This window comes from Dreissena polymorpha, chromosome 1 (genome assembly GCF_020536995.1).
Source record: "Dreissena polymorpha isolate Duluth1 chromosome 1, UMN_Dpol_1.0, whole genome shotgun sequence".
Taxonomy (NCBI): domain Eukaryota; kingdom Metazoa; phylum Mollusca; class Bivalvia; order Myida; family Dreissenidae; genus Dreissena; species Dreissena polymorpha.
The window spans coordinates 48,461,490-48,483,776 of NC_068355.1; the positions used below are offsets into that span (position 1 = coordinate 48,461,490).

The 22,287-nt window shown below is 35.7% G+C and overlaps 1 protein-coding gene and 3 long non-coding RNA genes across 4 annotated transcripts in view; 2 read left to right on the forward strand and 2 right to left on the reverse strand.

Annotated features, from left to right (window-relative positions):
• The window catches only part of LOC127879462 (uncharacterized), a 135,091-nt gene that overhangs the window by 85,452 nt on the left and 27,352 nt on the right, over positions 1–22,287 (reverse strand). The window lies entirely within an intron of this gene.
• Positions 1,858–21,382, forward strand: LOC127879439 (U3 small nucleolar ribonucleoprotein protein IMP4-like). The gene is made up of 8 exons (XM_052426271.1): positions 1,858–2,008; positions 7,283–7,391; positions 9,573–9,656; positions 12,385–12,494; positions 16,080–16,367; positions 16,919–17,013; positions 18,644–18,720; positions 20,503–21,382. Exons 1-8 carry the CDS (start codon positions 2,006–2,008, stop codon positions 20,610–20,612), a joined length of 876 nt encoding a protein of 291 aa, XP_052282231.1. The 5' UTR covers positions 1,858–2,005; the 3' UTR covers positions 20,613–21,382.
• Positions 10,824–11,725, reverse strand: LOC127879476 (uncharacterized). Its single transcript, XR_008049113.1, has 2 exons — positions 11,587–11,725; positions 10,824–11,431 (listed from the first exon to the last, which is right to left on the reverse strand). It is a non-coding gene; the product is annotated as an uncharacterized LOC127879476 (long non-coding RNA).
• Positions 11,266–11,992, forward strand: LOC127879469 (uncharacterized). Its single transcript, XR_008049110.1, has 2 exons — positions 11,266–11,366; positions 11,512–11,992. It is a non-coding gene; the product is annotated as an uncharacterized LOC127879469 (long non-coding RNA).

Consider the following 22,287-nt stretch of genomic DNA (forward strand, 5'->3'; position numbering starts at 1 on the left):
AATAAACGAAAACTAAGCCAATGAAAACGCTTAAAAATGTTGTACTACACATGTGTAATTAAAAAAATATGTAATGGTTGTATTACATGGGAGACAGGGTATAGCATGTGATAATAAGATGTTTGTGTCAATGAAAGAGAAAATTCACTATGGAACGCACGATTTTTCAAAAACATGACTAATACTCTGTCACTGTTTTGCACGAGTCAAAGAGCTAAAGACCATGAATAAGTTCAATGGCAGATAGCTCTGGATAAATATATTATTGTGCGTTAAACTGTACATATATAGTTTACATATATACTCTTCATATTGATGACAAATTTAGAAATGCAATTTAATCGACCAAGAAAATGTGTAGCTCGCTTAACAAACTTATAACATTAATATGGCAACCATAGACGTGGCTTAATTCAAGCGCATAATAACGAAGAACCAAACGGAGCACTTAGCCAAAAAAAATGTGTTTTGCTTATCTGCACTTCATGATTATGACATGTTTGAAGTTTTCAATCAATTGAGTGAGATATGTGGAAGCAGCTGGCTCCACAAACCTATAACCAGGGGCCTATACAAACATCTGCTAGAATATATCACATTAGGACAAACCAAATGGACCGACCAACATAACAATAAAGTGACGCTTACTGGGTCATTGTCTACCTGAAATGGCCCAAAAGTCACCCGGGGGTGACTAGAAGCCGATTCTTGTCACCCTAGGGTGACTTCAAGCCGATTCATTTCACCCTGGGGTGACTTCAAGCCGACGCTAGTCACCCGGGTGACTAGAATCGGCTTCATATTACCCCAGGGTGTCATAAATCGCATAAAAATTACTTAAAGCCGATTCAGGTCACCCTGGGGTGACTTCAAGCCGACCGGGTGACAAGATTCGGCTTGAAGTCACCCCAGGGTGACATGAATCGGCTTGAAGTCACCCCCGGGTGACCTTAAGCCATTTCAGGTCGACAATGACCCAATGAGCCAAACTAGTTTCATCATTATTATTACTAGTTCAAGCTTTTATTATTAAAAATCATAATATCACGATTGGTTAAACCGCGGTCTAGCCTACTACCACAATATATGTGACTTTTTTTCGTTTGGTCTGTTATAAGTGCTCCATTGGTCATTGTCGGCTTGGGTACTACTTTCATGTACCCCGGGTACTCTTTAGTATACTTACATGTACCCCGGGTACGGTAAATACACTTAAACGTACCCGGTCGATATTAGGCGGTACCCGAGTTGTATTCCCGCCCAAAATCCGATGTCGTAAACGCGCTACCGATTACCATAAAACGATATTGTTTGTCTTAAACAATCTTGTCTTTTAAATAACTGCATAAACATGATATTTTAGCACGAGTTCCGATAACATAGAGGCCATTTAACCGAAAATTTGACATAAAGGTGAACATAATTAAAAAAAAAATAAGCCGACAACGACCGATTAAACGTTAAAATCCCCGGGTACGTTTTAGTTTACCGTACCCGGGGTACATATAAGTATACTTAAGAGTTCCCGGGGTACATGTAAGTAGTACCCTAGCCGACAATGACCAATCGAGCGATATAAGTGTTAGGTCAATTCCTTCTTTTGATTATGAATGCCGAATTCGTACTCAACTGTCAAAATGTTAATTAGTTTATGTTTTGTTAGTTTTTATTGATTCATTCCACATGTGTTTAAATTGGACATTGCTATAAGAAAAAAAAAAAACAAAGAAACAAACACACACACACCCACACGCAAACAACATGTTTATAGTACAAGAACGAAATCGGTATTTTAAACGTCGTAAAGCGTCTTCTTAAACCGAATCGACCTAGGCTGGGTCATTGATGACCATTTAGGCTCTGGGACGTTTTAGTACACATTTTTCTGTGTATGACGATAACAACGTGTGTTGATGAAAGAATACAGTTTATGTATTTATTTATTGTTAATTATCGCAATTGACATTTGATTTATCAACCCTTGTTAACAAGACTTTTATTCAAAATGGTAATATCAAAGTTGTTTCTTTTTATTAAATATACTTGTAATGTGTAATGTATATTCGCGATTTAAGTTTCATGTGTCGTTTTGTCAAAACATACGTAGTACTCAGTCGACCTAGAATCTATCTATCTATCTATATATGCTGCCAAGAGCCCTTTAGAGCATTATAGGCAGAGGGACATCGAGTCCGTTTTCTGGGAAGAACCAATACTTGGTGTCTATGGAGGAGATAATGAGAACGATCCCCAAGTAGGGAGCGCACCCAAGAACTCCTGATCGCTAGGTGGACACCTCATCCACCACACCACCACGATCTTAGAATTAAGAATGTATCTGTAGCTCATATTGTCAAATTAGAAGCCCCCACCCAGGGTGTTTTTTTATTAAGGTTCATGTAGAGGCTTCATTTTGAAAAATGTGGGACCCCAAGCCTTGAACTCAAATTTGACTAAAGGAAGAGTGCCACACTGAAAATGTATACATATATGCTTTAAATGATGTTTTTCCTTCAAACTGCTACCAATTTTGTACATCAACGTATCATACCATCCACAAAATCAATCAAAATACAAAGCGATTTTAACACTAAAATATAGATTATTTTCAAAAATCTGAATCATGTTTATTCCACGTATTTCGGCGGAAAATTATATAACTAGTGAATAATATCGACATTGACGAGGGCAAGTTACGCTTAAATAGTAAAAAAAGATTACATATCTAGAAATATCAAAACTCGAACACATGTCATTTCATCACCATGGGGGCAGCCATTTGTAAATTCATAAAATAGAAAGAAACATGCTAAAAACTCACTCATCGCCAAATTGACATTCCAAACGGTTGACGATGACAAATGCATTGGATTGTAATCTTTCCGTTGATGTTTGCAAACTGCACGATCAGACCTCATAAACACTCAAAAGAATAACTATGTAAGAAGCATTTCACCAATGTTTACAATTGTTGTCGAATCACCATACTTATATTATTGCGCATAAAATAATACGCTTACAGACTGACAGAAAGATCGATACGTAACTCCGTTAAATTCATCAAGGTATACTATTCTATTGATAATATATAATAACACATCGCTTTAACAATCTAAAAGGATAAATAATTCTTTTTAAAAAAAGTTTTTAATAACGAAAGTGAAAACAACGGAAGTTAGATGGATATTCTGTGAGATGCACTTCGGCTCCAGAAAAACAATACAAATAAACTAAAAACGACATGTGGGGGACAATTTTCAGCTGGAAAATATTTGAAATAGGGTAAGTGATGATATCTTTACGTGGTCATTTCTGTTATTGAGTGCGATCTCTTGCTGATTAATGTTAATAGTTGTTTTACTAGTTGCGAACCAACTGTCAAAATAAGTTTATGTTTTCTCAGGTATGTGTATACACATACCCGGTTTTCTCACCACTGCACGTGGTTTCGACCGATTTGTTTTGCACGTTTTTCTACGGAGCACAGCGAGTGCCACGCTTTCAAAATGGGTAGAAGGAATCGAAATATAAAATCAATCGGTTTGCCAATTTCTTTATATGCCTTTACAATTTTATATGTCGTCTGCAATCTATTTCAATTTGAGATGGTTTAAATTTGCAATTTGGTTGAGAGGTAAATAACACAATTGTTAAGCCTTTGAAAAAGAATTGTGACTCTTATTATCCACCATACCTGGATTTTTAAAAAGTAGTTACGTTTTAGTTATTTTTAGAACTTTGTTTAGGAAATTTATCCAAAATAGGCAGTTGAATTAAAACTCATTTGTTGTTTTATGACAATAATTTTCATTGAAATGTTGCTAACTTGACCTTGTATATGTATATAGCTTTGTATTTATTCAACTTAAGGTAGTGCATATCCTTCCTAACTTTAAATTGAGATTTTGTAAATTAGTGTAAAAATGTATTGGTTTTAAACCAAAATATGAATAAAGAACACAAATATTGAATGTCAAAAATGTGTTTATGTTATTCTATCCGTCTTTAGCTTTAAAATGATATATCGTTTGACCATATTGTACCACATTGAATGAAGAAAAACCAAAGCGAATTTTTAATGAATTTTATCCCCCCCATGAACCTTAAGAAAGTGGCGTCTTCCCCTACCAGAATTTTTTCCCCTCAAAATACAATTTCCCCTCTCAGAATATCAATTCCCCAAAATATAATATTTTCCCCTCAAAGATATTTTTTCCTTTGGGTCAGTGGACTCTTATCCATTTTGTACCACGATCTCGCTCTCTCTCTCTCTCCGGATGAACACACAAAACTGGGAACCCCAGTGATTCTAAATATAGCAATTAAATAAATATGTCATGGAAATTTTATCCGGGCAACTGACCGCAATAATCACCTGACTATTTCACTGGATTCTGGTCTTGCGCTAGTAGGGTATTTCATCAATTAATTACCGGAAACCAGTCGAATTTTCATCCGGGTTATAAAAGAGCCAAGATGTAAACAGAAAAAATGTCTCACAATTGGCGTTCATACACAAAAAAATAAAACGTTCAGACTAGACAAATACTAAACCCATCGACGCATTTTTTTAGAATGATTCATCAAAAACCGTTGAAACCCAGCAGGATTCGGAGGTAATCTACATCGAACATTGTGAAAGTGAAAATAGACAATCGGCAGCTGTCGCACTTTCCCCTTCCAATACTGTAGCAGATCTAGATCGTCTACCTATTAATAATGAAACTGAAATATCAAAATTGACATCGTCCCCCGGCCCCAGTACAGAAAAACAGTTAAAACATTTCCCATAATTAGATCTACCCCTGCAACTTTATTTTCCTAGCCAGACGAAACGCAACCAAAACGTGACAGTTGTTTAAATTCTCAAGTATACGAATCCTGATACCCATGGCTATATCACAGTCAAACTAAACATGGGTTTATCCAGTAGTGTCCCAAACATTTCCTATGTCACAACTGGTGCTGTATTTGGGGACAATCCCTCTAGGAGACTTGAAACTCACAATAATAGTGACAGAGACATGCCTCTGTAGATTAGTTATAGACATTGAAATAAACCATTATTTTTTATTTTTTCCCCAAATATGTCTCTTTCGCGCTCTATTTTTTCCCTTTTACCCAGCGTCCAGAGTCGTCCCCTTTTTCTAAAAAAAAACCTGCCACCACACACACGCACACACACACACACAGAGTAAGGAGCATTAAGCGCCCCCCTGGCTTCCGTCCAAAAAACTTGTGCTTTTAATGAAAATTTCGCTTGATTGATCATTGTCGGGACGGGTGCTAATTAAATGTACCCCTGGTACTATTTAGTATACTTAAATGTACCCTTGGTACGGAAAATATATCCTCTGATTACTGTGTATCGAGCGGTTAAGGAAACAAATAAACGAATTAGTGAGTTAATGCAAACAATGCCCCAATAAGCGATTAACCTTTAAAGATTTACTTAACTCCTGTTAAATCCATGTCATGATTGTTTACTTATAGCATGTTTAATCCATTTAAGCAAAGCCATTATTTCCTTAGGGTGGCAGTCGTTTCTGCCGCAAGACGTTTCCACCCCAGACGTTTCCACCCTAGACGTTTCACTCTCATTTTGGGAGTGAACTGCCTACATTATATGAACATGTTTATTAGAAGTAGTTATTTGTAATAATGGGATATGTGAAAAAAATTAATAACTATTGATTAGTATAAAAAGTGAGTGCATTTTATGTTTCTTAATAATTAATGATCTACAAAAAAATATTGTAAGTTGAGTCTGGAGTTATTAAAATATGAATTAATTAATTGTACCAACAAATTCAAGTTTAACTTTTTTGCATCTAATTAGAGCAAATTAACACAAATAATATGCAAGTGGGAAAATATGGATACATTAGTAAAAGCACTAAGCTTTGAAGTTCTTTGATGGTTGTTTTTAGGGAAGCCTATAACAAATTTTACCAGTTAAATAGATCTAATTATAATTTTTTTTTAAGTGCCAGATAGAAATTTTTCTTTAAATAATTGAGATCATTGAAAAATTTAGTAAAAGCACAGCTTTGATGTTCTTTGATGGTCATTTTACGTAGAATAGTATGTTACAAATTAAACAATTATAACTATTGTATTATTGAATTAAGTAAAAGCATAGCTTTGATGTTCGTTGATGATCATTTATTCCACTAGTTCACCAACATGCACTTACTTATGATTTAAAAGCATTCCTTAAACAGGTTAATCAAAAAAAAAGAATTCTAAAGCCAAAAAAAACAACAAACAAGATAAAGTTGATTATATTATATTTCATAAACAAAATAATCATTTTGACAATAAATCAAGATTGTAATTCAACCAAACAATTATAAATTTATTGGGGGGAGACCAGGCCTTTTCCGCCCTATGCCACGGGTCCGAATATCGCCTCCATTCCCAATGCAAATCTGGTTGTTTTTTCCGAATTGAAAAAAAATACCAATTCCAAAAAAAAACAAAAAAAACATTTGTTTTTGTTTGAACCTTTTAATATATAAGTTAACCTGATCCAGTGTAGAAAATAGAAAAATATTGCATTATTAAATTATCTGTTGCCTTGAATTAGTTTTAAAAATAGTAAAATATGTTAAATTGATTATTTAAGACTTTCCTTATTTTCCCCAAAATCCGGGGTTTCGCGCAATTTTTTCCCCTCAAAAAAGGTCAGGCCCTTTCCCCAAAGTCAGATAAAATAATCTGCACTTATCACACATGTTCATAATATTTTGTAAAACTTTAATAACATGTTATCAAAACAGTCGTTATTTGCCAGTTAACGGCTTCTTTGAAATATAAGAAACAATATTTACATGCGAATATTTTCCCAAATAAGCCAGTTTTGCGATTAATTTTTTCACGACGCGAAATTCCCAAAGTTCCAGTGTGGCGTTTTCCCAAAATGGAGCGGAAAGGGCCTTGAGACATCAGCACTAAAACTAAAATGGGGGAAACTCTGGGGAGGAAAAATCTTGGAGGGGGGGGAAACGTCTGGGGAGGAAACGTCTTGGGGGGGAATCTCCCTGGTCAAGCAAATGTTGGCCTATTTTATCTACAAATAATGTTTGTACATATGTTTTGTGATTTTGAAAGGATTTAAAATGTTGTTGTTTTTTACCCTTAGTGGGTTGTTGTGGGTTCTCCACAATTTAGCCAATTCCTGAGCAATTTATATGTAACATTTGTTTATTTTGTAACAGATATTTGTTTTCATGGAAGTTAACATTAGAACTCTTTCTAATTAGCTCAATTCAATTTCCAGTTACGAAGGCAGGCAAGACTGAGGCGGGAATACATTTATAGAAAATCTATAGAAGATCGAGAGAGAACAATACAGGAAAAGAAACAGAAATTGAAACAATCATTAGATGGTTTGTACTTTTGTTAAAAAGTTATGGATTACCAAAGCTGGAAAGTTCAGTGATTACAAGTGAAAGATTTATTTCACTTGCTTTTTCTTATATTTGTTTAGCTTTAATTAAGAATGTTTTTTATGACCCCCTTTGAAGAAGAGGGGGTATATTGTTTTGCACATGTCAGTCTGTCGGTCGGTCCGTCCACCAAATGGTTTCCAGATGATAACTGAAGAATGCTTACGCCTAGGATCATGAAACTTCATAGGTACATTGATCATTACTAACAGATGGCCCCTATTGATTTTCCGGTCACTATGTCAAAGGTCAAGGTCACGGTGACTCGAAACAGTAAAATGGTTTCCGGATGATGCCTCAAGAATGCTTACGTCTAGGATCTTGCAACTTCATAGGTACATTGGTCATGGCTGGCAGATGACCCCTATTGATTTTCAGGTCACTAGGTCAAAGGTCAAGGTGACAGTGACTTGAAATAGTAAAATGGTTTCCGGATGATGACTCAAGAATGCTTACGCCTAGGATCATGAAACTTCATAGGTACATTGATCATGACTGGCAGATGACCCCTATTGATTTTCAGGTCACTAGGTCAAAGGTCAAGGTCACAGTGACTAAGCAGTAAAATGGTTTCTGGATGATAACTCAAGAACGCTTAAGCCTGGGATCAGGAAAGTTCATAGGGACATTTTTCATGACTGACAGATGACCCCTATTGATTTTCAGTACTCTAGGTCAAAGGTCAATGTCACAGGGACTTGAAACATTAAAATGGTTTCCGGATGATAACTCATGAATGCTTAGGGTTAGTTAGGATCAGTAAAATTCATGGGGACATTGGTCATGACTGACGGATGACCCCCATTGATTTTCAAGACTTTAGGTCAACGTTCAAGGTCACAGTGACCTGAAGCCATTACAACTGACAGCCCATTTGGGGGGCATGCGTGTTTTACAAACAGCCCTTGTTTAGCTCAACTTGCTTATGGAACGCTTTTGTGATCATCTGTTGTTTATTGTCAACATTGGCCACTTTAACACTTGGAGACTGCATTAATTGAAATTTTTTATTGACAAATTTTCATAAAACTTTGTCACAACATTTGTTGCTACTTTCTTGGCTGAATTCGAAGATGGCTATAGTCTGTGGAAAAACATGGCTACCAGAGGACAAGTTTTCCTTACATGGCTATAGTATGTTAACCCTTATTAACACTCCAGATTAATATTTGGTTCAATCTTCATGATATTGCTCAGATAATGTGTTCTTATGTTGGGTCAAAACTAGATCACTAGGTTAAATTTAAGGAAAAAAAGCTTGTTAACACTCTAGAAGTCACATTTATTGCCAAATCATCATGAAATGTCCTCATAATATTTGTCCCAATAATATGTGGGCCTTCAAGTACTTGGAAGTTGGGACATAAACAAGGTCTAATTAAAGATAAAGTTTGTGAACACCTTCGATATGTCTGTGCAATCTTCATTTAACTTTTGTTCTTAATATTTCTCTGCTGAGGGATATAGTTCTGGTCCATTGAAAAACAGTGCCACAATAAGGCAGGGAAGTTTTCCTTATGTGGCTACATTTAAATAATTAGAAGACCTCTTTTCATCAAACTTGCTCAGGGCATTACACAATTGTGCTGATGTATGGTCTGATATAAAAAATGATTACATGTATGTTTAAAAACTGGCTTCCATATTTAGGGCAGTTTTCCTTTTAACACTTTTCCACTCAGAGGCAAAGTGAAAATTGCTATATGCAAACAGAATGAAACCAGAACAGCCTGTGAGTAGCTTGCAGTCTGTTCAAGTTTTATGCTGTTTGCTGCTCCTCAGTATCTAATGGTTGGAAATGAAGCCTTTAAAACTTGAATTTAGTAAGAAAGGTATTTAATTAAATTTAACTTTCTAAGGGACTACAAATGCTTCAAAATACGTATCTAAGTGGTAAAGGGTTAAGTCTGTTGTAAATCATTTGAAAACACTACCATTTCAGAACTGTTTATTTCCTTGGGTTTTCAGGTGAGAGCCTTAGGGATTTTATAGTAAAGGTGTATGTCCATAGTCTCAACAAAACTCAAGATTCAGCCCATTTGCATGCAGTTCTAATGTGTATAGTTAATGTTTTGTCATGCACTTTTGTGTGTTGTGTTTAAATATATTTTCTGTTTTCAGAGAATAAACAGATTCCAGCAGAGTTGGCTGATGATGCAATTAGATTGGAGAAAACGCTGAACTGGGAGGACCAAGGGGCAGATGGTAAGCTTAATTGAATATTAATAGTATCACAAATTCATGCCTTTCATATTAAGTGTGTGCAATTTCCTGTCATTTTTGATGTGCTTTAATTGACTTTTGTTAATGACCCATACACAAGATCGATTTACAATTTGTTTAGCCACTAAGAAAGGTAAAACTGAATTGTTGAACAGAAATGCCTGTTCCAAAGTCTGTGATGGCATCTTGCCTATTGTAGTTATCTGATATTTTGGTGATCTGTATTAATCAGTATATACCCAGGTATCAAACAGTTTGAAAATATGCTTACCTGGAATATATGGTCCCTGTGGAGTCTTATATCATATAAATAATGATAACAAAACCATTATCAGTGCCATAGATAATTATTTGGGCAATAGGGTTTTCACCCATTGATTTTGAAAAATAGGGTGATTTCATTCTTGAAATAGGGTGAAATGAGTTATAAAAATGAAAACCTTAAAATCATTGTTGCTTAACTTCTGTTGAAGATGCACACTTGTCATGCTTGTATTGATTCAATAAAACTGTAATCTAGCCTAATTAACTTAAATAAACTGATGTTTAAAGGCATCTTTAATCCTTGAAACTGTTCATAATATAAACTTTAAAAAAATTCTTATGTTAACTGAGATCTTTGTTACTGTCAAACATATAAACATGTTCTAGCAATTGTTCACTCAATCAAGGAACCTTAGGCTGAACATTTTTTATTTTGCATCGTAGTAGAAGCTGAAAGTACAGATGCTTTACTACTACATGCACAATGAGCGACGGATTAAGTCAGATTGAAAATACATGCATGTCGTAGTAAATAATTTGGTCAGACGCATTATTTAACTATGAAATCTACACTGTAGAGCTTTTAAATTACTTTGACTGTTGTCCTGCTCCGTTATCCAGGCGCTTGTTAAATGTTACGATAATAATTCAAAAGAGTAAATACCGAAAATAAGCAAAGCATTTTAGATTGTATCGTACGCATCTAATTACACAGATTTGCGTTAGAGCCAAATTGGTTGCGTTTTCAATACGCATGATATTGTATTTCTTTGCGTTTTTAGTCGGATTTTTTTCGAAAAAATCTCGGCTTATAGATTGATGTTGTCGGGCGGGGCGGGGTGGCGGCGTGCTCGAAAATGTTAAAGTTCTTATTTCATGGTATAACTTTGGTATGCTTGGACCTAGAGTCTTCAAACTTGACATGAAGGTTGGCCAGGATTAACAGATGACCACTGGTCATTTCAAGGTCATTCATTTGAAGGTCAAGGTCACTGTGACCTTCAATATAAAAAATGTTAAAGTTGTTATAACTTTGGTATGCTTGGACCTAGAGTCTTGAAACTTGACATGAAGGTTGGCCATAACTAGTTAGTAACCACTGGTCATTTCAAGGTCATTCATTTGAAGGTCAAGGTCACTGTGACCTTGAATGTAAAAATGTTAAAGTTCTTATTTCATGGTATAACTTTGGTATGCTTGGACCTAGAGTCTTCAAACTTGACATGAAGGTTGGCCAGGATTAACAGATGACCACTGGTCATTTCAAGGTCATTCATTTGAAGGTGAAGGTCACTGTGACCTTCAATATAAAAATGTTAAAGTTGTTATAACTTTGGTATGCTTGGACCTAGAGTCTTGAAACTTGACATGAAGGTTGGCCAGAACTAGTAAGTAACCACTGGACATTTCAAGGTCATTCATTTGAAGGTCAAGGTCACTGTGACCTTGAATGTAAAAATGTTAAAGTTGTTATAACTTTGGTATGCTTGTACCTAGAGTCTTGAAACTTGACATGAAGGTTGGCCAGAACTAGTAAGTAACCACTGGACATTTCAAAGTCATTCATTTGAAGGTCAAGGTCACTGTGACCTTGAATGTAAAAATGTTAAAGTTCTTATTTCATGTTATAACTTTGGTATGCTTGTACCTAGAGTCTTCAAACTTGAAATAAAGATTGGCCAGTACTAGAAGATGACCACTGGTCATTTCAATGTCATTCATTTGAAGGTCAAGGTCACTGTGACCTTAAATGTTAAAATGTTAAAATTGTTATAACTTTGGTATGCTTGGACATAGAGTCTTCAAACTTGACATGAAGGTTTGCAAGCACACTTAGATGACCACTGGTCATTTCAAGGTCATTCATTCTAAGGTCAAGGTCACTGTGACCTTGAATGTAAAAATGTCTGGATTTCTGTGTAGGTATGTGAAAGCAAAACAATAAATAGTATTATTTCATCTAAGTTTATTTTCTTACATTTGATAATGAAATTGATGGAAACTTCAAACAATATGTTACTAATTTGCTAATAAAAAAATTGAGATCAAACTTTCCTAATTGTCAATTCAAGTTCATATTTGTGACCTTAAATGTTATTGTTGTTCATGTATATGCATGCATTCAAAACATAACACAAGGTTTGCTCATGCCTTGAAAAGTACTTACATTTCATTTTGACCTTTGAACAATATTTCAGTAATTTAAGTATTGCATTGACAAAAACACGAAAGGTACTTTCCTGTCATTTAAATCAAAAATCCGGCTTCAATGCGGTCATCTCCGACCGCGGAACTCTTGTTTAACATTTTAATAGGGTGAAAGACGCAGATACGCAGCTTATCTGGGACACTGCATTATCCATGTGGTAAATTAAGTCCAAAGGCCTGAGGACTTGTACAGAAATATGTCCTACATGATATTTCATTTGTGGGTGCTTGTTCTAAGGTCTAACTACCAGTGTGGATGATGAATACAAGTGGGCCGGGGTTGAGGACCCGAAGGTCATGGTCACCACATCAAGAGAGCCCAGCTCCAAGCTCAAACAGTGGGCCAAGGTACATTAATGTACACTATCTAGATATTAGCCTGTAGCTGGAAAAACAGGGTTAATTGCATATGAGTAAAGTGTCGTTCCAGCCTGTGAAGTCAGCACAGGCTCAGGGAGAACTCTTTCCATCTTAAGATATCATAAAAATTGTTTGTTGCTGTTGATCACCTCATTGTGCTCAGGTGAGCTTTACAATTTGAAATGCAAACAAACACTGTTTACATGAGATTTCTAAGTTATGTAACAGGAAATGTAACAAGTGAGCCTCATTCTGTGAAAACAGGGCTAAATTCATGGGCAACCAGATAAGCTTATGCAGTCCACACAGGCTAATCAGGTACACAACTTTCCTCTTCTTAGCTCACCTGTCACTAAGTGACATGGTGAGCTTATGTGACCGTGTGATGTCCGGCGTCCGTATGTGCGTGCGTGCGTGTGTGTGTCCGTCAACAATTTGTTTGTGTAGACAGTAGAGGTCACAGTTTTCATCCAATCTTTATGAATTTGGTCAGAATGTTCATATTGATGAAATCTGGGTTGGGCTTGTATTTGGGTCATCTGGGGTCAAAAACAAGGTCACTAGGTCAAATAATTGAAAAATCATCAACAATTCGTTTGTGTAGACAGTAGAGGTCACAGTTTTCATCCAATCTTTATGAAATTTGGTCAGAATGTTTATCTTTATGAAATCTGGGTTGGGATTGAATTTGGGTCATCTGGGGTCAAAAACTAGGTCACTAGGTCAAAAACTATGTCAAATAATAGAAAAACCTTGTATAGACAATAGAGGTCGCAGTTTTCATCCAATCTTTATGAAATTTGGTCAGAATGTTTATCTTGATGAAATCTGGCTTGGAAATGTATTTGGGTCATCTGGGGTCAAAAACTAGGTCACTAGGTCAAAAACTAGGTCAAATAATAGAAAAACCTTGTATAGACAATAGAGGTAGCAGTTTTCATCCAATCTTTATGAAATTTGGTCAGAATGTTTATCTTGATGAAATCGGGGTTAGGATTGTATTTGGGTCATCTGGGGTCAAAAACAAGGTCACTAGGTCAAAAAATAGAAAAACCTTGTGTAGACAACAGAGGTCACAGTTTTCATCCAATCTTCATGAAATTTGGTCAGAATGTTTATCTTGATGAAATCTGGGTTGGGATTGTATTTTGGTCATCTGGGGTCAAAAACTAGGTCAAATAATAGAAAAACCTTGTGTAAACAATAGACTGGTCACAGTTTTCATCCAATCTTTATAACATTTTATAAGAATGTTTATTTTGATGAAATCTGTGTTGGGCCTGTATTTGGGTCACCTGGTGTCAAAAACTAGGTCAATAGGTCAAATATTAGAAAAACCTTGTGTAGACAATAGAGGTCACAGTTTTCATCCAATCTTTATGAAATTTGGTCAGAATGTTTATCTTGATGAAAACTGGGTTGGGATTGTATTTGGTTAGTCAGGTGAGCGATTCAGGGCCATCATGGCCCTCTTGTTTAATTTTTTTGTTTCAAGGAAGTATCTTCTTAAAGAAAATCTGTGTATTAAATTCTTATTTTATATTATGCAAGCAATAGTTCTGAATTTTTACACTATTTTTTTCTCATATGAGGTTTATGGTCAATAAGAGTGTTTTATTTGGTCGCAGTGGTGTAGTGGAGGTCACAGGTTCAATCCTCACTGTGGGAGCGTGCTTCAGATTTCCTCAATAGACACAAAGTACTGGTTCTAATTTTTTTTCTCATATGAGGTTAATGGTCAATAAGAGTGTTTAATTTGGTCGCAGTGGAGGTCACAGGTTCAATCCCCACTGTGGGAGCGTGCTTCCGATTTCCTCAATAGACACAAAGTACTGGTTCTAGTCCCGGGAAACAGACTCGATAGAGTTTCAAATAAGCTGTGAATAATTGAGCTAAAATGAATAGGTTTAAACTAATAAGAGTGTTTAAAGAAAATAATTAGTAAGCTTTTCAAGTCTTATCTGCATTAATTTTAAGTTTTATTAGCTCACCTGATTGCTCAGGTGAGCTTTTGTGACCGGTATTTGTCCATCGTACGTCCGTCCGTGCGTCCGTCCGTTAACATTTGTTCGTAAACACTCTAGAGGCCACATTTATTGTCCGATCTTCATGAAACTTGGTCAGAAGCTTCGTCCCAATGAAATCTTGGTCAAGTTCGAAACTGGGTCGTGCCGGGTCAAAAAATAGGTCACTAGGTCAAAAAAAAGAAAAAACTTGTAAACACTGTAGAAGTCACATTTCATGCCCATTCTTCATGTAACTTCGTCAAAATGCTTGTCTTAATGATATGTTGGTTGAGTTCAAAAGTGGTTCCGGTCCGTTGAAAAACATGGCCGCCAGTGGGCGGGGCAGTTTTCCTTATTTGGCTATAGATAAACCTTGCAAATACTCTAGAAGTCACAATTTTGACCCAATCATCATGAAAGTTAATCAAAACATTGGTTTTATTGATATGTCGGACAAGTTCGAAAATGGTCCAGATCGGTGTAAAAAACATGGCCGCCAGTGGGCAGGGCATTTTTCTCTATATGTATACAGTGAAAACATGTGAACACTCTAGAAGTCACATTTTTTCCCAATTTTCATGAAATTTGGTCAGAACATATGTTTCCTTGATACAAGAGTTGAGTTTGAAAATGGTTCCAGTCAGTTGAATAACATGGCTGCCAGGGGGGGGGGGGGCAGTTTTCTTATATTTATATAGTTAAAAAAAGCTTGTGAACACTCTAGAAGTCACATTTTTTGCCCAATCATCATGAAACTTGGTGAAAGATTGGTTTAATATATATCTCAGATGAGTTTGCAAATGGTCCCTATGGGTCAATAAACATGGCTGCCAGGGGGGTGTGGCAGTTTTCCTTATGTGACTATATAGAGAGAAACCTTGTGATTGAACACTATGGAAGTCACATATTTTGCCTAATCATCGTGAAACTTAGTCAATACATTGGTTTTATTGATTTCTTGGACAAGTTGGAAAATGGCTCAGATAGGTGAAACACACTTTTTAGCTCATCTGATTGCTCAGGTGAGGTTTTAGGATTGGTTTTTGTCCGCTGTCCGTCCGTCCACTTTTGGTTTGTAAACACTCTAGCATTCACATTTCTCAAGCATTCTTTAACAAAGTTGCTGAAAGATCTCGGTCAAGTGTGATGATAGGTCACCATTTCAAATCTTACAAAAACAAAAACACTCCCTACGCCAGAGTTTTGGTTCAATAATGATCAAACTTGACCAGGATGTTTGTCTATTCAATATCTAGGTCAAGTTTGACATTAGGTAAAGATTGAATGAACCGACTCCTCTCAGGTGAGTGAACTAGGGCCATCTTGGCCCTCTTGTGTGTATTATTTCTTTAGGAAACATAAATACAGTGTTCTTCTGAAATATTTGAGTAGCCAGTTATATTTTCAACGTAGCTGGCAACTAAGCAATAAAACGGATGTATTTGCACCATTTCAATTGATATTTTGGGAAAAGTAACCGGCATCTAGATTGAATGTAACAGATCAAATTGCCGGATGTTGGTGCTTCCGGAGAAGACTGATAAATCTAGTAATCTTGTGATTACAGGAGATCAGGTTGATATTTCCCAACTCACAGAGGATAAACAGAGGAGGGTACGAGGTGAAGCAGCTAATGGACGCATGTCGAGCCAACGATGTCACAGACCTCATCATTGTACATGAACATCGAGGTGTGCCCGATGGGCTTGTTGTCTGCCATTTGCCATACGGGCCCACGGCGTATTTCACGCTCGCCAACGTGGTGATGCGGCACGACATTCCAGATACAGGGACCATGTCTGAGGCCTTCCCACACCTAATATTCAATAATTTCACATCTCGACTAGGAAATAGGGTACTTTGAATTTCTCTTGCGTTGAATATTAAACTTATTTTATATACTGTTATGGTATCACTTAATTAGTGTTATTTTATTATCAATCCAAAGAATGAGCTTGTTTTACTCATTTCTTTCAATACCTTTAACTAGCTTTATATTGTTTTGTTAAACACAATTTGTAGGCTTTTAATAGTTTACGTGCAAAATTAACTTAAAGCAGCCAATTTAATTGTTGAAAAATTGAAAACAAATATCTTGTCTGGTCACTTTTGTTTTAATTTATAAATGTTCATCTTTTTGTAAACATACTAAATAAGTACTACATGTATTCAACTTCAAATATGTCTTTGTGGTTATTTGGTGAATTTAGAATACTGTCAATATACTTTCAAAGTTGAAGGATAGCAATGTCTTGCCACTGCTCTTGTTTATATATTGATTGTTACTATCAATAACTCAACTGTGCATTCATAATAATTTAATGACCTTATTCTGGAAAACAAATATTTTATTGCTTTTATTGTAAACTTGACCATATTAATGTCTATATCATGCTTTGTATTCAGGTAAAAAACATCCTAAAATACTTGTTTCCTGTACCAAAGGAAGAAAGTCGTCGAGTAATTACATTCTCAAATGATGATGACTTTATCTCGTTTAGGTAAGAATTTAAAAGAAAGGATATTTTCCATTCTTACCCGGCACTTTAAATTCAGTTTCACTGTTTGAATAAGGGGCTTATTGATATGCGTAAAGTGTCTTCCTTAAAGTGTGCTGACGGCACAGGCTATTCTGATGATGTCACTTTATGCATATGCATTTAGCTCAGAGTCCCAGAGCATGCGGCACAATTACATATTTGCTAAGTAGTGAATATCGTGTCTGTCTTGCAATTAGGAGGATGTCTGCTTTTGTGAGATATTAGGCAGGCCTAAAAAATGTTTGAAGATACTTTTCCTGTAATACAAGTTGAAGTAATTTTCCATTTGTCCCAGTGTGATTTGTAAGCCTTCTTTGTCAAAGTAGGGTTTTTAATATAATAAATTGGTGTTTTTATTTCATGTTTTCATGAAATATGACATTTATTTATTATTAAATTAATAATCATTATTAAATAATCATAAATTATCCCTGTTGTTCTCTTATAGTGTTGTATTTCCACATCAATGATAAAAAATGTTTTTAAAACATCACTTGTCCTGAATATTCAGCTCATACTCAACCACACATTGCTTGTCAGGATGAGCGAAGTGGAATTGTGTGTGCTTTAAGAAAGCATTAATAAGAAACAGTACAACGATTTGGCGTATTGTTTTACCCAGGGACAGGATTTACATTTTAAAATTCAGTTGTTTTTAACGGTGTGGTTTTAAATGAAAAATTACTAATGTAGAAGGTTTACAATAATCTACTTTTTATGCTCCCCGAAATAAAATTTCGGCGGAGCATATAGTTGCCAGTTTGTCCTTCCTTCCTTCCTTACTTCCGTCACACTTTTGTTACAGTTTCTCATAGCACCTTCAATACTTAACCGATCTCTTTCATATTTGGCATGTAGGTACCTTGCATGGACCTCTACCTTTTGATTAGGTTTGAGGTCACTGAGGTCAAGGTCACTGAGGCTAATAATAGATTCTTCTGTCACACTTTTGTTACAGTTTCTCATAGCAACTTCAATACTTAACCGATCTATTTCATATTTGGCATGTAGGTACCTTGCATGGACCTCTACCTTTTGATGAGGTTTGAGGTCACTTGGGTCATGGTCAAGGTCACCGAGGCTAATAATAGACTTCCTTCCGTCACACTTTTGCTACTGTTTCTCATAGCGCCTTCAATACTTTACGGATCGCTTTCATACTTGGCATTTAGGTACCTTGCATGGACCTCTACCTTTTGATGAGGTTTGAGGTCACTGGGGTCAAGGTCACCGAGGCTAATACGAGACTTCCTTCCGTCACACTTTTGCTACCGTTTCTCATAGCGCCTTCAATACTTTAACAATCGCTTTCATATTTGGCATGTAGGTACCTTGCATGGACCTCTACCTTTTGATGAGGTTTGAGGTCACTGGGTCAAGGTCATCGAGGCTAATAATAGATTTTTTGGGTGTTTATTAACACATACATTGACAAAGCGCGTCATCGGGGAACATACATCAGTTTCACTGATATTCTTGTTTTGTTGTATAAACAATTTAATTGTTAATAACATAAACCAAAAATTGTTGTCTGCTGAGTATTTAAATTGGAATTTCAATGTACTAGCTCAAGTTTCTTTCAAAATTTCAGGCATCATGTTTACAAAAAGGGAGAAGGTGGCAAGACCATAGAGCTAGATGAGATTGGACCAAGGTTTGAGATGAAATGTAAGTCTCTGTCAGCTGGTGAAACAAGAATCTGTACACCGATTGTTCACTGTCTGCTTGTGAAACAAGAATCTGTACATGGATTGTTCACTGTCAGCTGGTGAAACAAGAATCTGTACACAGATTGTTCACTGTCAGCTGTTGAAACAAGAATCTGTACACGGATTGTTCTCTGACAGCTGGTGAAACAAGAATCTGTACACCGATTGTTCACTGTCAGCTTGTGAAACAAGAATCTGTACACCGATTGTTCACTGTCAGCTGGTGAAACAAGAATCTGTACACTGTTCACTGTCAGCTGGTGAAACAAGAATCTGTACACCGATTGTTCACTGTCAGCTGGTGAAACAAGAATCTGTACACCGATTGTTCTCTGTCAGCTGGTGAAACAAGAATCTTTACACCGATTGTTCACTGTCAGCTGGTGAAACAAGAATCTGTACACTGATTGTTCTCTGTCAGCTGGTGAAACAAGAATCTGTACACCGATTGTTCACTGTCAGCTGGTGAAACAAGAATCTGTACACTGATTGTTCTCTGTCAGCTGGTGAAACAAGAATCTTTACACCGATTGTTCACTGTCAGCTGGTGAAACAAGAATCTGTACACTGATTGTTCTCTGTCAGCTGGTGAAACAAGAATCTGTACACCGATTGTTCACTGTCAGCTGGCGAAACAAAAATCTGTACACAGATTGTTCTCTGTCAGCTGGTGAAACAAGAATCTGTACACAGATTGTTAATGAAGTGTTTGTAAGTACATGCATATGCATCTATGAAAAACAAGGTTTACAAGTTTCTGATTATAAATTTATATTTTTTTAACTAAGTGCTCATGTGGAGCTATTGTGTTCATTTACTATCTGCGGGTTGTCCCAGCGTCATCAGGACTGCCAGGGGCCATGGCAGATTTCCTTATAAGACATAATAGAAAATTTGAAAATCTCAGAACGCCATGATCAAATTAAAAAATTATTCTATCTAAATCATCCTGTGATGTCCAACGACCAAAGTGCTAAAAATTATTGTTATTCGTTGTAAAATGTTTGGAAATTTTTCATACACAGCTATATCTGAGACTTTGGTTTCCAGAAAAGGACGATAATATTTAAATTTTTCTTCACAGAAGTAATCTTTGGGTAACCATCTGCAAAGTTCAATAAATATTTTCATAAGTGAAAGTCACCAAGAGGAAGAGGCAGTTTTGCTTTTATTGCTAAATTAAAAACATTGAAAACCTTTTTTTGAAACCAATGAGAAGATTTGTAAATAATTTCACAGAAATGTTCTTTAGGTGACTGTATACCAGAAGCCTAAAAGTTATTTTGATTCATTGAAAATGATTATGAACACAGTTTAGTCTTAATCAATTTTTAAATAATAATCCAATGGAAAATGGAATTAAAGCCTCAAATGTTACAAGCCTTTTCATTGGTCAGTATTGTAAGTGGAGTCTCACTTGGAGATTAAATATGATGTAATTATGGTTGCATACCAGTTATCTATACACTGATAATCAATTGCTACACAGATACACACTTTGATGAGTTTGTAGTCAAATCAAATTAAATTAAGAGCTTTCTAAATATATTTAAGTTTTAAAGGCTCCATTTCCAACCCTGAGAAATTGATAAGCAGCAAACAGCATAAAACCTGAACAGACTGTCAGTTACATGTACTTGCATGCTGTTCTGATTTTATGCTGATTGCATGTAGCTTGTTTTGCTTTGCTTCTAAGCATAAAAGGGAAAACTGATACTTACACCTGTATCTGTCGTTCTAGTATACCAGATCGTGTTGGGTACCCTGGACACGGTGTCTAGCGCAGATGTGGAGTGGGTGTACCGTCCGTACATGAACACAGCCAGGAAACGAAAGTTCCTATCAGACTGAGCAATATGGCCAATCATTTAAGAGAGGACTTGATAACAGCAGTTTATTTTGACCTGATGAAACGCTGGACTTGATGAAGGGCTTGTCATGTAGAGTGGTTAAAGACATTAATCTGATGTGATGAGTGCTACTGTATATCAGATGTTTACAGACAGTTTTTCAACCGATTGTTATACCTCCGGTTACGAGGTACAGTGGGGTTTACTGGCTTAACCTTGGAGGCCTGTATAACTGTCTCTGTCCATACATGCACAATTCTCTGCAGGTTGTCTTCTTAATGTTTGAACATAAAGGAGCATACATTTTATAAATGTTTTAATGTTACATTTTTATCAAGGTATGTTAAAAAAGTACAAAATTTATGCCAGTGTACCGACTAATACATTATATAACATAATGCTACATATAACACACGCTGCCAAGGGCAGCTCTTTGTCACTATTGTGACAAATTCTAGTGTGTATAGCAACAGACAATAATTATAAGAAATAGATATAAGAAACCTTATAGTTTTTGATATGTTTAATCAACTGTAAATAAAACACTGGGTGTGTAGTTTTTGAGTAAACATGTTATTGCTATAAGTAATTTGTTATGTTTCTTATAAACAATTTATTCCGAGTACATACATAGTGGATCATGTTAATGAATGGTATAGATATTGTAAATTTATGGACTACCTGCACTTGTATTCAACATTTCATAATGAAAATGATTTTGTTTTGTTTGAAATTGTATTGTTCTTTCAGCAGAATAAAGCATTTTATCTAGTAGGTATTAAAGTACTGCAATTTAGATTGAAATACTGTATTTTTGTTGATCAACTCATGTTTGAAATCAAACTTCAGAATTTTGTTTTTACCTGATAACTGTCATTATGATTTATTTAGATCTATAGAATTTGCTTTGTCTGTACATCAGTCTGTTTGTCACAAAACTGATCATGGCTATATCTTATTAACTATATAAGGTATCAATATGAAACTTCATGGGTGCATAGATATCAATGAGAAGTGCCATGCTTAAGAACCATAACCCTACACTTTCTTAAGCAAGAGTTATTGCTCTTTGTTGTTTTTGTATTGTGGAACTTGTAAAGGCCATATCTCAGATACACTTAATTTTTTTCAATAGAAAACTGCATTTATGTAAAGATATCAATGAGCAGAATTGCAATGCAAAAAAAAATTACCCTACACTTATATATTTTTAAGGATTATACCATAAATATATGGTTTTGCATCCATCCATAAACAAACTTCATTTGGCGGATGTCATTACAACGAACTTGCTTGTTTATATTATTGCAACACATATAGACTTGTAATACCGCATTTCAAAATCAACGGTTGTCCTTTTCCAAGCCTTTCCTGATTATGTGCAGACAAAATAGATATTAAATATGGTATTTCATAATTCTTACAATTTTTCATTTAGAAACTTTTTTCTAACATTTTCTTCCAAGAACATTGCTTACATCATTTTTAGCTCATCTATTTTTTGAAAAAAAAATGTGCTATTGTCATCACCTTGGCGTCGGCGTCTGGTTAAGTTTTGTGTTTAGGTCCACTTTTCTCATAAAGTATCAATGCAATTGCATTCAAACTTGGTACAATTACTTACTATCATGAGGGGACTGGGCAGGCAAACTTAGATAACTCTGGCTTGCATTTTG

Excerpts from the sequence above, each read along its gene's own strand:
- LOC127879439 (XM_052426271.1), top strand. Across the intron at positions 7,392-9,572 it reads ATTGAAACAATCATTAGATG|AGAATAAACAGATTCCAGCA; the intron begins GTTTGTACTTTT and ends TTCTGTTTTCAG. Across the intron at positions 9,657-12,384 it reads GGAGGACCAAGGGGCAGATG|GTCTAACTACCAGTGTGGAT; the intron begins GTAAGCTTAATT and ends GCTTGTTCTAAG.